Source organism: Vicia villosa, linkage group LG2 (genome assembly GCF_029867415.1).
Source record: "Vicia villosa cultivar HV-30 ecotype Madison, WI linkage group LG2, Vvil1.0, whole genome shotgun sequence".
NCBI lineage: Eukaryota > Viridiplantae > Streptophyta > Magnoliopsida > Fabales > Fabaceae > Vicia > Vicia villosa.
The window spans coordinates 64,495,258-64,510,602 of record NC_081181.1 but is presented as its reverse complement, the minus strand read 5'-3'; the positions used below and the strand labels follow the sequence as shown (position 1 = coordinate 64,510,602).

Here is a 15,345-nt window from a genome sequence, read left to right as displayed (position 1 = left end):
CCCTCTTATAAAATACCCTGACTTAAAATGAGGTGAAATTAACAGGTATCTTGGGTCCAAACGTTTGGCCTATCTATCTTATTTTTTGGGGTTTGTAATCATCATAATTTATTTTTATATTTGCTCATTTTATTCAATTTACCATTTAATTTTTACCATTTATTATTAGAATTATTATTAGAATTATTATTTTTGTAATTTTTTTACTAACTATTATACTAACTATTATACTATTAGGAGTATTATTATTATATTAGTGTTAATTACTATTAGTTATTATTATTATTTTGTTAAAATAAAAAAAAATAAAAAAATAATAAACCAAAACAAGAGTCTGTTCACGTTTCATGGAAGGATGGAATTAGAACCAAATTGGAAAACTTAGATGTGGATTTTCAATCAAAATCTCAATCTTGGATTGAATGAATTTTGGACTCAAAGGATAACCTAATTATTCTGTTATATATGGGAGAGAAGTCCTAATGATAGGGGGTCTTTTTGGCCGGAAAAAAGACATGGTGCGGAGCTCTAAAAAATCGTAAACTCAATGGCCATGGCAGAGGATTATTGAAGCGAATTCGAGCCATTCCAAGGATTAAATCATCTCCCTCGATCCTTCCTAAGGCTAACCCGATCGACAGGGGCGACCAAAGCATGCGAAATTGTTTCCATACACTCACGGTTTAGGCATTTTGTTTTAATCCCGATTTCATATATTTAGGCAATTTAAATTGTGTTTGATTATATATGCTGGATCTTGAAGAAGTTTAGAAGCTTTTTGTGCCATCTAATTTGAGTTTGGGTGCAGGTATAGTGTTCTGCCATTGTTAGGTTATGGAAATTTTGAATTGGGGGCACTGAGGTTTAGAAGAAATTAGCCAAAATTAACGATTCTATTGAATTCGGGGAATGATTTGCGGTTGAACCACGCCCTTTAATTTGATTTTAGTGTTGATTTGTTTGGATTTTGAGATCTACAGGTTTAGGACCACACACAAAAAACGTGGCCATAAGTTTTGTTTTCCAGAAAAGCTGAAACGAAGGAGAAGCTGCCCCGCCCTCGTCTGTTTTTTTTTTTAATGTCAATTCATGGTTTTTTTTTATATAATAGAATGGGATTATGGTTCTAACAACAAATGGCTGCAGCGCCCTTGGTTTGAATGGAGTCTTGGAACCGAAGGGACCTGGGTTCGATCCCAGTGTCCCGTATATATTTTCCTTATTTTCTTTGGTGCAGCATGCTTACGGATCTGGTGTTGCGCTCTCATACATACTCACGGTGCGCCTCCGCTCAGGACCCTTGGATCTCCCCTCAATATAGATCTCACGCACAGGATGGAAGGATGCATACCATAAGCATTCAGCCTAGCCACACCTAATAAAAGCCTGGTTCTTTTTTCTAATTTTTTTTATTATTATTATTCATATGATTACATAATTCATCTTATTATTATTAAATTTATGTATATCTATAATTTAACTTTTGTCTAGTTATTAGATTAATAATATGATTAAATTAGGATTAGGATTGTAGTTAGGGGTTTAGAATTATTTAGTTAATTATCTCGACTATTCGATTTAATTGTTCTAATTAATTTTAATTAATTGTAAATCACAAAAACCCTATAAAAGTTTATAATATTAGGGTTCGCCCCAATCCCATTGGCTACTTGGCCGAAGTCTTTGGATTTAATTTGTTACTCGTTCCGACTAAACCTATTGGTCGCAATGATTAACAATCGATTAATTTAATTAATCAAATCCAACAATAAAAACAATCAATTCTAATTTTCCCTTTAACGGATAAATGGCGAATGAATATCTATTTCATCCCGCCTTTGAATTAGTCGACTCTCTATGTCGTACTGATCAAATATCTGAATAAAATAATAAAACATTAATCCTTTAATTAATTCTCTCCTCGACCCAGCTAAATCTATTAGTCGCATTAGACGAGAGATGAAAATACTTAAAATTTAAAACACACTTAATTTGCTGCCCGCGACGATCAATCTATCGATCTGAGTAACCAGCAATGCCCCTTAATCCGTTAGCTATACTGACCAAATCTATTGGTCATCGCATCTAACGGTGCCATATCAAATCAGGGTTGTACGCCCAAACAAACCTTCAAAACACACTAAACCACGACACTACGGATCTTTATCCTAGGCAATTCAAAATGCCTTTCAAATCAAATTCCAACTACGATAGGTAATTCAAAATACTGTCAACACATTCATATCGATTCTAAGGCGTACAATCCTGTGCCTGAACTACGTTGACTCTGATTCTCCTTAAGGAGATACGTAGGCACTTGGATAACCAAGGCGAGTCCCCCTCCCTAAAATCTCAATTTTCACCCTATTCATTTCCTTAGCTATTAAACCTTAACATTTAGCCATAAAACTTGACCCTTAGATTCAAAGCCAATAGGAAAGGGTTAATGGTGCCTAACACCTTCCCTCGACCTGATTATAATAACTTACCCAGAAATCTCTCAACTGCGTAGGGTTTCCTATTCGCCCTTCAGAATAGGTGGCGACTCTAAAAGCTATAATTTTTAGCGCAGGTTGCTACAGGGTTCCCCCTCCTCAAAACTCTAATCATGTTCATAATATTTGCCTATTAACCTTATTACTTTCTGTCACCTTTCTTTATAATCTTGCCATAAGCCTTAACCTTAGATACAAACCTTAGGAAAGGGTTGAGGGTGCCTGACACCTTCCCTCGACCTGATTATAATAACTTACCCAGATCTCATAACTGCGTAGGGTTTCCTATTCGCCCTTCAGAATAGGTGGCGACTCTAAGTCTTAATTTTTAGGGCAGGTTGCTACAGCTGGCGACTCTGCTGGGCAGGTTGCTTTTGAGATCAGAAGCAGAAGCACTGAAGTTCTCATGGTATCACGCTCAGAAGCACTTCAAGGTCTGAAGACAAGAAGATGCTATGCACCAAGCTGTTTGACTCTGATGATATTCAAACGTTGTATACATAAACATCAGATCAGAAGAAAGTACAGGTGGCAGGCTACGCTTACTGACAAAAGGAACGTTGGAAGCTATTAAAGGCAACGTCAGTAGACACAGCGTGAACAAGGCTCGAGGTAGTTGACAAAAGCGTGAAACATTAAATGCAATGCTGTACGGAACACGCAAAGCATTAAATGCTCCCAACGGTCATCTTCTCAAGTGCCTATAAATATGAAGTTCTGATGAGAAGCAAGGTTACCAATTTCCAGACGATTTGCTAACAGTTAACTTGCTGAAACGCTGTTCAAACTCAAAGCTCAGAAACTTCATCTTCATCAAAGCTCACTACATTGCTGTTGTAATATATTAGTGAGATTAAGCTTAAACGTTAAGAGAAATATCACTGTTGTGATTATAGCTTTTCAGAAGCATTGTAAAACTCTTATTTGATTACATTAATTTGTAAGTAACTAGAGTGATCAAGTGTTGATCAGGATACTCTAGGAAGTCTTAGCTTGTGTCTAAGCAGTTGTAATTAGAGTGATCACGTGGTGGTCAGGATACTCTAAGAAAGTCTTAGCTTGTGTCTAAGCATTTGTTCCTAGAGTGATCAGGTTGTGATCAGGATACTCTAGAAGACTTAGTCGTGGGTTAAGTGGAAAACCATTGTAATCTGTTGCGATTAGTGGATTAAATCCTCAGGTGAGGTAAATCACTCCGTGGGGGTGGACTGGAGTAGTTTAGTTAACAACGAACCAGGATAAAAATAACTGTGCAATTTATTTTTATCGTTCAAGTTTTTAAGTCTACACTTATTCAAACCCCCCCCTTTCTAAGTGTTTTTCTATCCTTCAGTATTATTCACGCAAAGCATTAAATGCAACCCAACGGTCATCTTCTCAAACGCCTATATATAGAAGTTCTGATCAGAAGCAACATACACAACACTTGCGCAAAATACCAAAACGCTGTCAAAATCAAAGCTCACGAACTTCATCTTCAACCTCACAAACTCTTGTAATATTTAGTGAGTGTTAAGCTTAGAACTTAAGAGAAATATCACAGTTGTGATTATAGCTTTATAAGAAGCAAATCTTACTCTTATAAATATTATTTTACATTGATTGTAAAAGATTCCTAGAGTGATCAAATGGTGATCAGTAGACTCTAGAAGACTTAGAAGTTTTCTAAGTGGTGAATTCCTAGAGTGATCAAGTTGTGATCAGTATACTCTAGAAGACTTAGAAGTTTTCTAAGTGGATAACCATTGTAATCAGTTGGATTAGTGGATTAAATCCTCAGTTGAGGTAAATCACTCTAAGGGGGTGGACTGAAGTAGTTTCATTAACAACGAACCAGGATAAAAATAATTGTGTTCATTGTTTTTATCTTACAAGTTTTTAAAGCCACACTTATTCAAACCCCCTTTTCTAAGTGTTTTTCTATCCTTCACTATCCGCCAACAAGAACTTGTTTCAGGACACTCGAAGAAGACGTGCCAATCATCCTCATCAGACATGTCGCAAAATGGACAAGTAGAAGGACAAGGAACATGATGTTGATTAAGATGAACTCGGGAAGGTAAACAACCTGAACAAATCCGCCAAAGAAGGTGTTTCACTCGGGGTGGCAAAAGAATCGACCACAGCCCTTTCCAATTATCCTCATGACTATGTATGGTATAACACTTCTACTTATTCTTCCAAACTCGATAACCTGAACGAACACTATATTGACCATTCTGCTCTTCCTTCCAAATCAACCTATCTTCTGTAACATCATCCACTAACGGGACCAAAAGGATTTCCTCCGCCCCTACATGATCAAACAATTCACGAATCACCCTCATATTCCACTGTTTAACGTTAGGAAGCAACAAGTCCTTAACAACCAAATTAAACATACCTTGAAGTTGGGGCCCCTTCACACAACCCTCTGTTCTTCCTCGAATCCAAGGTTCATCCATAACTCTTATGTGGCTACCGTCACCTATACTCCACCTACAACCAATAGTTATAACCTTCCTGGCTTTCCAAATATTCCGTCAAACAAAGCTAGGATTGTAACCGAGAGTAGCATCAAAGAAAGTAGTTTTAGGGAAGTAACTTGCTTTAAAAAACCTAGACACCAACGCTTCCGGATTATTCATGAGAAACCAACCTTGTTTTGCAACCATAGTCATGTTAAAGGCTCTAAAATCTCTGAATCCGAGACCCCCCTCAATCTTAGAGCAAGCTAATTTATCCCAAGCCATCCACCGAATCTACTTCTTCAACAAATCGTGGCTACATGAATGAAAAAATAAAAGTCACTACATAATTAAATTTAGGTTAGTTATCAATATTTATTTATTAATGTTAATTAATATTTTAATATATTTTAATTAATAATTAAATTACAAACAAAACGTGGCTAATCTCCTCCATTATTTTATGTTAGTTACTAAATTTATCATTACCTACTTTTCCCATTACATCCCATTAAGTGTTACAATTAAGTGATTTTTTAATAAGAAATGAAATTGAACTAGAGGAAAAGGGTTGCTTCTCCCAAATACAAAGTCAAAGAAAAAACCCGCTACTCAAAACAACTATGCGGTAGAAAGTGCCAAACATGAAAATTACAATTTAAAACAAGCTTAAGACTCAAGTGTAACCACTTCCAAGAGCGGAACACTAACTCCGACATACAATCTAGGAAACTAAAACTCTCGTTATTGAAGATGATGTTGTTGCGACTCATCCAAATACTCCAACACGATGCAAGCCAAATAACATCCACTATCCTCCTTTTGGCTAAGCTCCTCACTTTCTCAAAGAAGAAAGGAAAAAACATGAAATCCTCCAAAGATAAATCGACTATCATTCCTAACCACGCGAAAACCTTCGACCAAATGTCATTCACCACTCGACAACCACCTAAAAGATGAAGCAAACTTTCCTCATCCGTCGAACAAAACACGCATAATAATTCGGTGTCATCTAAAATTCCTCTTTTGAGAAATTGGTCCTTGGTAGCAATTTTGTTATGGATAATTCTCCAACCAAAGAAAAGGAATTTTGAGGGAGCATTACCTTCCACAAGAACGACGCAGCTTTTACGACTGAGTCGTTGAGAGGAGGCCCAGACAGCTTTGCATAGAACCAAGAGAAGCAGGATTTTACCGTAAAGACTTCATCCTTGATAATTCTCCAAACGAAAGCATCCTTGACGCCGTTCCTTGGGACGACATGGTCGATGAGCTCTAGGAGATCCTGCCCTGCCTAGCAGCACTGTTACTGCTGCTATCCGCCAGAACCGCTTCAACATCCCACTGCCAGCCCGAAACTGAATGGTTTCCAACCGCTGCCACCTCCATACCGTCATTCCTAGCCATCGCAAACAACTCTGGAAAGATCACCATCAGCGGCTGAGAGTCAGCCCAACAACCGTACCAAAAAGGAACATCCCGCCCGTTGCCTACTTTGCACGTCATAGCACATGTGAAATTTTGATACAGCAGAAATTCAAAATTGTCATATAAAAGAAGATCTCGCCACCAAATTGAGTCCCTTTTCTCGATAACGGAAATATCTCCAATTAGCACCTTCCTCTTCACATCTCCATATCTGGACTCAAGAATACCCCGCCAAACAACCTTGTCTTTTGATAAGATCCTCCACTTCCATTTACTTAAAAGCGTAACATTCATCACCTCCACATTCTTGACCCCTAATCCTCCTTCATCAAGATATTTGCACACAATCTACCAACTAACCCAATTAACGAATCGTTTAAGATCACTACCGCTCCAAAGAAATTTTCTTTGAATGGAACTAATTTCTTTAAGAACCTTTGAAGGTGCTTTGTAGAACGAAAGGGAATAAATAGGTAAGGCATTTAACACGACATTGATCAAACAAACACGACCCGCTAAATTTAGGTGCACACCCTTCCACACCGCCAATCTATTCTTCAAAACCGATATCAACTCCCGCCATATTGAATACTTCCTCGGACTATCACCCACTCTAACTCCAAGAAACTTAAACGGTAATCTATCAACCTTACACGAAAGGAAGGTAGATGCCTCCTCGAGGTACCCTTCTCCGACATTAACACCGAAAATGTTACTCTTATGAAAATTGATCCTCAAAACCAACATAAACTCAAAACTCCAAAGGATCGTTTTCATGCTCCATAAATTAGACGTGTTCATTTTTATTGTTTCTTTTACTTTTTTTTCTTTCATATTTCACATGACCACTATATTCTAAAGCACTGATGTTTCTTTAAGTAGTATCTTCCTCGTGTGAAGAGAGGAGACTGACGTGTCTTAATCTTGGATCACTTTGCGGTCATATTGTTAATCCTGGTCGTGTGGATTTGCATTGATGAATGAAATTTTAACTCTAACAATGCTTTTAACATAATTTTTCTTTAAATAGAAAGAAAAAGCAATGGTTATTCAAAGACTATTGGTTGTTGCAGGAGCAAACATGTTGGTGCAAAGTTTCTTTGGGACTCGTCTACTCGTGGTCATTAGCCCTTCAAATACATTTGTGTCGATCACCCTACTAGTTGTCTTGGCAGGTAGATACAAGGAGATTGCGGATCCACTGAGGTTGGTTCATGACAAAGCTCCTTGTATTTTTCATTAATTTACATTTTTACTTGATCTAACTGATTTTGTGATACATGTGCAGAGATTTTACAGATTATGCGTGCAACACAAGGTGCACTTATGTCTGCCTTCTCACTGTCTTTGAAACCTACAGAAACGCACATACTTGTAAGACTGACCGTGTTAATGTTATTAGAACCTAAACAAATGCACATACTTGTAGGACTGATCGTGTTGGCATAATTGGTACAACATCTTGAAATATATAGTAAATCGGACAATATTTCAATAGCAAATATGTAACTACATGTTCATCTTATTTACCTATACGTATATAATTGAAGTCTTCCCACATGTCAATTTAATACTACCAAATTTAGTATAAACATGGCGGAGCTACAGCCCGGGCTCAACCCCTCTATTTATTATATACTTTCCACATAGTCGATTTTAAGACAACACCAGAGGTAAAATTAGTAATTTTTAGACAAAATTTATAAAAATAAAATGTGAAATTTTTGGACAAAATTAAAGGCAAAATTTTTAGACAATATAAATAGAAATAGGGTGTAAAATTTTTTTCCATTGAAATATATACTAAACCGCTGAGGACTCGCTGCTTGTCACTTTAATACTTCGATATTTAGTATAATAGATTAACATATTCAAAATTATGTTACCATCAAAATTTAAATTAGTTGTATGGAAAGATATGAATTAGTCTCTTTTGGAATAATAATGCATGGTTGGTACTAATATTACAAATGCATCGCCTCCACAATTAAGAAGATATAAGCAGGTCAATGAAGTTAAAAAAAAAAAAATCAATGAAGTTAAATCTGAATTTAAATTGACAATATAAAATTGAATTTTATAAATTATTAAATAGTAGAACAATTTCAAACTTATAGATGCTCTTTCTTATGTTGTTTTATTGACTCTAAATTTTACCAAGATATAATTTCCATAGATAATAAATAAAGTTTGAACTATGATTAATAGATCTATATTGGTCATACTCATGTTCCATTAATTTAATTTGTTTTTAATAGTCATCAATTTAGGAAATAATACAATGATTTTGCTTGTTTTTAAATATTTGAATGAGAAAATTTAAATTGTAGCTAGTAATAAAAATAATTTATCCAAGAAGTCACATTTGATTGTCAAGTTTAGAGTACTGAGTTAAAGTTATGATCAAGTTATGTTTGAACTTTTAGTATGCAAATTTTAGATGTTGTGAGTGAGTGAAGTGAGTTTATTACAAAGAAAATGTTAGTATGTTATAATAGGCTAGCCTCATTCTGGAACTGTGTAAATAACATGTCATAAAATAGTAATTAAGTGATATGAGTTTTTTTTTCTTTTTTTGATTTAGCCACCAGTTTGAATTTAGATAGTGAATCGATTAATCTGGTTTCGTGGTTCGGAGGGACGACTCATTGCCAAAATTTTGTTCCACCAAGAATCAAACTCTGATAGTACTCGAACGAATCGTCCTTAGTGAAAGAATCCATTTGTCAAAATCAAGGCTTTTATGTAAAGATACAAGTTTGAGGTTCATCTGGTCTCCCCAAATCAGAGTTTTGACCAAAGTCAACTCAGTTGACTTTCTGGTCAACATTTTTAATCAGGAGTTGAGATATGGTATGAGGTGCCATGGGGTCTATGTTGAGCCACTCAGTTGATTTCATTGGTTGATTCTTGATTGAAACTGAATTGGAGGTTCATTTATCAGAAAATTCATCTGGGACCAAAAGTCAAACCGTTGACTTTTCAAGAATTAGTCAAAATCAGTGTGAACATTCATGTGTGAAACTTTTGTTGAAATTTGATCAAGAAAATCATTAGAAATAATTGAAATCAAGAATTTCACAAAAATAACCAAAACTTACCATTTTGGGATGGTATTTATTATGTGAATTACCAAAAAAGGAAAGTGCTACACTTAGAGTGTGTTTGGATGAGTCAATTGGAAATTCAAAGAGTTTTGAAATTTCATGGAATTCAAATGCAAGCATTTGAATTTCCTTCATTTTCAAAATTTATTGATTGGATGGAGTATTTGAATTGTTTCATTTTCAAAATTTATTGTTTGGATAAAGTGATGTAATTCAATTAATTTATGAAAAAAAACAATTTTAAATTTGATCTCAACAAATATGTTTAAAATGTTAAAATTAATTTATGTTTAAAATGTTAAAAAAATATGTTTAAAATTTTAAATTTAATCTCATTCATGTATATAAATATGTTTAAATGTTCAAATTAATTTATGAAAAAAACAAGTTTAAAATGTTAATAAAATATGTTTTTAACGTTTATAGCCTTTGTTCTTGTATTTTGAAAATCATAAATATAAAAAAATAAAAAATTAAGACATATAAATAACTCAAATAACTTTGTTCTATGTATTATAAAAGTCTAAATATGACAAAACATATATCAATGTCTATCACGAAAATGTCATAAAAAACATAAACAATGTATTATGAATCTTATCATACTCAACTTTAAAATATAAACTACTAATATAGTAATTTCATAACAAATGTCAAATACAAATGTAAAAGAGAGTCCAACTAAAATTTCATCCTTCAATTGTTTCCCTACAAAAATATAAAAAAATACAAAGTTAGCGAAATTCTATCTTACTTTTAATATATTAGCAACTAAAATAAATATCAAGGCATAAAAATTTACCTTGGTCTCAAGGCATGGAAGCCAATAGAAACTTTTTCTTCTCCCACAATGGAAGAGCTTTGAGAATCGCTATTTTGTTTGGATTTTCAGTCAACCAATTTATTGCTCCATAGCGTAAAGTGTCATCACAATCAACAATCATCTCCATTTCTTTCAACACTTCTTGCACCACTTCTTGAGCATTTCCTTCCATCCTTTTTTACTAACTTGCACAAAATCTTTCAATGACTCAGCCACTTCTCGAATAGAGCTTATCATCCCTTCTTTGTCTCTACCCTTATAAGCACGAGTATATTGCACTTTTTTCTTTGTTGCCGAGCTTGGTTCCTCTAAATCAATATGCGCAGTGGACCCTTCTTCATCTACAATTACCTCTTTGCTCATGACATCAACTGCATCAAATGCATGTTCTACTTGAACTCCATTAGCCCTATCCTTCGCACATATGTCTACAATGTCATTCCAATTCGGAATAACCTTAAATCGGAACCTTTTGGCTTCTTCATGTGACTTAAAAACCAAAATAAAACAATATTGTCAATAGCTTGAAATATGAATGCGGGCAAATAAAACAGTCATGCAAAGACATGCATTGACAAATAAAAATTATAACAATATTGTCACAAATGTTTGGTTTGTGAGTTGATGCATACACTTAGATGCATATCATATCCAACTGTGATAACTAACTAAATATTATGAGCCTATGATAAAAATGCACACCATAATTGTGCAACTGCATAGTTTATGGAGCATAGCATCAAAGATGATAGCAAAAACAACCTCAATTATATCAAGGTTATTCAGACAATCAGTCTCTTCAAAATAAAAGTAATCTCAACAAAAACATAATCATACAATGAGAACCTGTTGAAACTTCACCTTTTCACCCTTCCATTCTCTCATATACTACTTTTTTACATAATGTTACTTGAACACAATAGCCTGAAATATTTAGAACTAATTTGTTGTAATGTTAGATATTATTTGCAAACTATACTCCACACATTTAGAAGTTAACAGAAAACTAAAAATCATGGATGAATATGATCCAAATATTTGAGTTTGTACAAATGTAAAATAAGCCTAGACTCAAAAGTTCTTGCACTGAGTTTGACAGAACCGCGTCGTGTTACCGCCCTGATTCCATCAAACTCACTGAAGCTCTGTCATATCTTACAATTACACTAGTAACTTAAAAATGAATACCAGTACCACAACTTATCCTAGTATACTAGTACTTTGATATGAATGAAAGAAACAACCCTTATATTAATGAGAAACAACAAGAGAAAATAAATATAGCAGTAGTACCTTGAGATATTCATTCCATGCATTTTCATCTTCAACATTGATCATGCATTTTGTTCCATCCCAATCAAACCCACTTTGACTGAGAATATCACTAATTATCCCATACCATCCTCACCAAAGTTTGATGCGATTTTTGATGTTCTCTCCCGTAACCTGAACATTAAAGCGTGTAGACAAAACATCAGCTGCAGCATTGTAGGCTACTGTTTTCCAAGCTCCGTCACTTTGGCGGCCCAAACTTCTTTGATCTCTAAGTGCTTCAGCTAAAACACGCTCCATGTCCAAATTCCATGTGAAGTAACCTCTTACATCATCTTTCTTATTCCCAACATTTCTTTCATCTATCTTTCTTTTTCCCAATGACTTGCGGTTCAAATTTCTTGCATTGGCTAAACTAGAATCCATTTCTTGAAATCAACTAAACACACATGATAACAATCAAATCTCAATAGTAAATAAACAAAAATATATTAATAAGATAACAATCAAAAATAGCCACACAATATATAAGACATTCATTAGCAATCAAAAGTAGCCACACAATAAGATGTCAATCAAATTTCAAATCAACAAGACATTCCTTAGAAAACAAAAGTAGCAAAATCAAAAATACAAACTAACAACTCCTAATAAAGTTTTGTAGGAAATAAAACGAAAATCAATCTAAAATCCACTAAGCATAAGAAATATTTCTTCTCTCTTGATATTCGGAAAACATTTTCATCGCATATGTGTCACGAAATGTTGTCCACTCTTCAGTCACTTGAACACTTGCGACCTCTTCTACACCATTAGTTGTTCCTCTTTCTATTTGTTGGTCGGTTAACTCTTCATCAACAATAGACAAAAGATCCAAGTCTTGAGCCTCTAAATATTGATCACTTTTTTTTCATCTATTATGAAATTGTGCAATATGAAACAAGCATTAATAATTCTAATTTGTGTTTTTAAGTCAAAAAAAGAAGGAGTTCTTAATATACTCCATCTTTTCTTCAATATCCCAAATGACCTTTCAATTACATTCCTTGCACTTGAATGGCGAAGATTAAACAATTCCTTGTAATTTTGAGGAGTGTTTCCAACCCACTCTTTGAGATGATATCTAGTCCCTCTATATGGTGCTAAAAATCCAGGACCATTTGTATATCCCGCATCCACAAGAAAGTATTTACCTACAATGATTTTTTTTCAAAATAAAGAAAAAATCATATAGTTACATTTGATCCAGTAAATAATAAAAAAATGTCAATCTATTACCGTTTGGAATTTGAAGACAATTTTGACGACGCAAAGCATCTCGCAATACCCGAGAATCTCCTGCAAACCCTTCCCACCCCGGTAACACATAGATGAACCTTAAATCTGGACCACAAACTCCTAACACATTTGTAGATATGTCACCCTTTCTCTTACGGTATCTAGGTCTATCTTCTACAGTAACGGTTACTGGAATATGTGTCCCATCAAGTGCTACAACTGAATTCTAAAAACAATATTTAAAAATATTACTACAAGTATAGATACCTAAAAAGGGTTAGAAGTTTTCAAACAATTTTCAAACTTACCTCAAACCATTTCCATTTATTTGCCTCAAGGCCGTCTAGATTATAGTCGTGAAACTTCAAATAATCCCGGCTTACTTTCATAACAGCTCTAAGGACATTATTGAATTGTCTACTCACTGTTTCTTTTGATCTACAGTAGTTAAAGTGTATGAATTTATATTTTAGGTTGTGAGCAAGGATATGCAAAAACATTGCCACAGCTTCAGTTGTTGGGACATTTATTGTCTTTACCAATTGTCCTTTTTCTTCTAAAATTCTACAAAGTTTAAAAAATGCTCCTTTCCTAACTCTTAATTTCTCCATGCAATCAATTTCGGTTCCTCTGTATAGATGGTTAAGGAAATTGCGCCTTTCCAATTTCCAATTACGAGTTGGTTCCTTAACAAAATATTTATCATGATACCAAGCCATTACTCCTAATAGTGTAGTAACAACACTAACAACAATTAATGTTGTTTGCTCAAGCTCTTCCATTTCTTCTTCATTTCTTTTACGCTTTATTGAAGTGTCGACTATACTAACGTCCATTTCTTGAAATAAAAGTTCGGTTATAAGCACATGGGAGAGTAACATTTATTTTCTAAGTAAAAATAGTCATAAAATCCTACACATTAATCACTAAAATTCAAAAATTCAAAAAGACACAACAAAATATCTACCGCATATACAAGTAAGCAACACCTCTAATTATACTAAAAATAACTGAAAATGGACAAGATTATCATGAGTTAAGTCAGGTACAATATGAAACCAAAAAAAATCGTTTATTTAATTTATAATAAATAATAATGATGATCACATTTCCCCTGCATCTCATGAGCAAACGATATTTATGGGGATTAAATACAAAAGGCTCATTGATGAGGTACAGGAAAGCATGCATATTTATGGGGATTAAATTATGTTTTTTAATGATAAGAATACTGAGAAATGTTGCACTAGTTATTTAATTTAAAAAATGTATAGACAAAAGGAAAAAATATCGTTGCATTTATTACAAATTATGAGAATTCAATATATGGGAATATGCGTAAGTGTTGTAGCTTGAAATTAGAGGGTCTCCAGTATATGCTTAGCAAAGAAAAAAATTCAAGATTGCAGAATCACACTATTTTACGTATTGGCTCGGAACCTGATTCCTATTTGACAATATACACTTTCAAATACATGATTCTTATGGGTGAAATAACACATATAGTCAGGCACGAGATTTAAAAACCAGCTCACCTAAAGTGAGACTCTTTAATTCCACTACTTAGCATAGTTGTTAACAAAATGACCCAAACAAACTGAATATTGTAGTCATTTAGCAGTGACAACATAACTAATGCATGAAATCAGCAACAACAAAAATCATGCCGAGAATCAAACTTGTAGAACAAACAAATCAAAAAATCTCAAAATCCATCTAATTTGTTGTCAAGAATCAATTAAAAAACATTGAGGACCTAATCAGATGTCACATAAGAAATGACAAAGAAATCTCTACAAAACTACTAGCACAACCAATGAAGTATTCAAATGCCAATGTTAGTGCAATCACTCTCAAGTATGAAAAAGCTCTAGAAAAAATAAAAAAACTAACTATGAACCAACAAATGATAATGATGATGTGAACCCTATACCCCTCTCATTTCTTCAAAGAGCCATGAAACCTAAGAGGAAAGAAAAGGCATACAAGGACAGTATAACACACTTAACTTAGATTTTATGAAATAAGCTTTGAACAGCAAGACAGTATAGTAAAAGATAACAAGATTCTTGCACAGGCTGCATATTATTTTTATGACATGTGCACATCAGGTTTAAAACTTTGTTCTGTTATACTCTTATGTCATGTGTGTACTGATTTTTCTTTGTTTTACTAGAATTAGTTGGTCAATAAATCTATTAAAAACAGTTGCAGCAGAAAATCTGAAACAGTTAGAGCTTATTTGATTAAAACAGTTTTACAAAACAATAATTTACAATCGATAAAGTAGAGAACTACGTTCTTAACAAATAAGCCCCTCTCTCCCAAGAAATACTCTACAAGCAGTAGAGTTTCATTATCTCCTATTAGTTCTACTATGCCAAATTCTTACAGGCGCGTACGCACATATATACCAAGAGAAACAATATACATATACCAAGAGAAATAGAAAAAGACACTCACAGAGCATGATATAACTCAAACATGTTAAATTG

The 15,345-nt window shown here is 34.0% G+C and overlaps 2 protein-coding genes across 2 annotated transcripts; one reads left to right on the top strand and one right to left on the bottom strand.

The window, feature by feature from the left end:
* Positions 1-7,357: 7,357 nt before the first annotated feature.
* LOC131646229 (nucleobase-ascorbate transporter 7-like) lies at positions 7,358-7,846 on the top strand. The gene is made up of 2 exons (XM_058916337.1): positions 7,358-7,576; positions 7,659-7,846. Exons 1-2 carry the CDS (start codon positions 7,413-7,415, stop codon positions 7,777-7,779), a joined length of 285 nt encoding a protein of 94 aa, XP_058772320.1. The 5' UTR covers positions 7,358-7,412; the 3' UTR covers positions 7,780-7,846.
* Positions 7,847-12,266: 4,420 nt separating this feature from the next.
* Positions 12,267-13,407, bottom strand: LOC131649253 (uncharacterized). The gene is made up of 4 exons (XM_058919018.1): positions 13,159-13,407; positions 12,851-13,076; positions 12,719-12,765; positions 12,267-12,392 (listed from the first exon to the last, which is right to left on the bottom strand). The coding sequence occupies exons 1-4, from the start codon at positions 13,348-13,350 to the stop codon at positions 12,267-12,269; spliced, it is 591 nt and encodes a 196-aa protein (XP_058775001.1). The 5' UTR covers positions 13,351-13,407.
* Positions 13,408-15,345: the final 1,938 nt, after the last annotated feature.

What these genes read in the sequence shown, in the direction of transcription:
- LOC131649253 (XM_058919018.1), bottom strand. Translation starts at nt 13,350, where the DNA reads ATGTTTTTGCATATCCTTGCTCACAACCTAAAATATAAATTCATACAC. An exon ending in TTGTCTTCAAATTCCAAACG is followed by an intron (nt 12,766 to 12,850) that starts GTAATAGATTGA and finishes AAATCATTGTAG; the next exon opens with GTAAATACTTTCTTGTGGAT. An exon ending in ATACAAATGGTCCTGGATTT is followed by an intron (nt 12,393 to 12,718) that starts TTAGCACCATAT and finishes ATAGAAAGAGGA; the next exon opens with ACAACTAATGGTGTAGAAGA.
- LOC131646229 (XM_058916337.1), top strand. Translation starts at nt 7,413, where the DNA reads ATGGTTATTCAAAGACTATTGGTTGTTGCAGGAGCAAACATGTTGGTG. An exon ending in GAGATTGCGGATCCACTGAG is followed by an intron (nt 7,577 to 7,658) that starts GTTGGTTCATGA and finishes ATACATGTGCAG; the next exon opens with AGATTTTACAGATTATGCGT.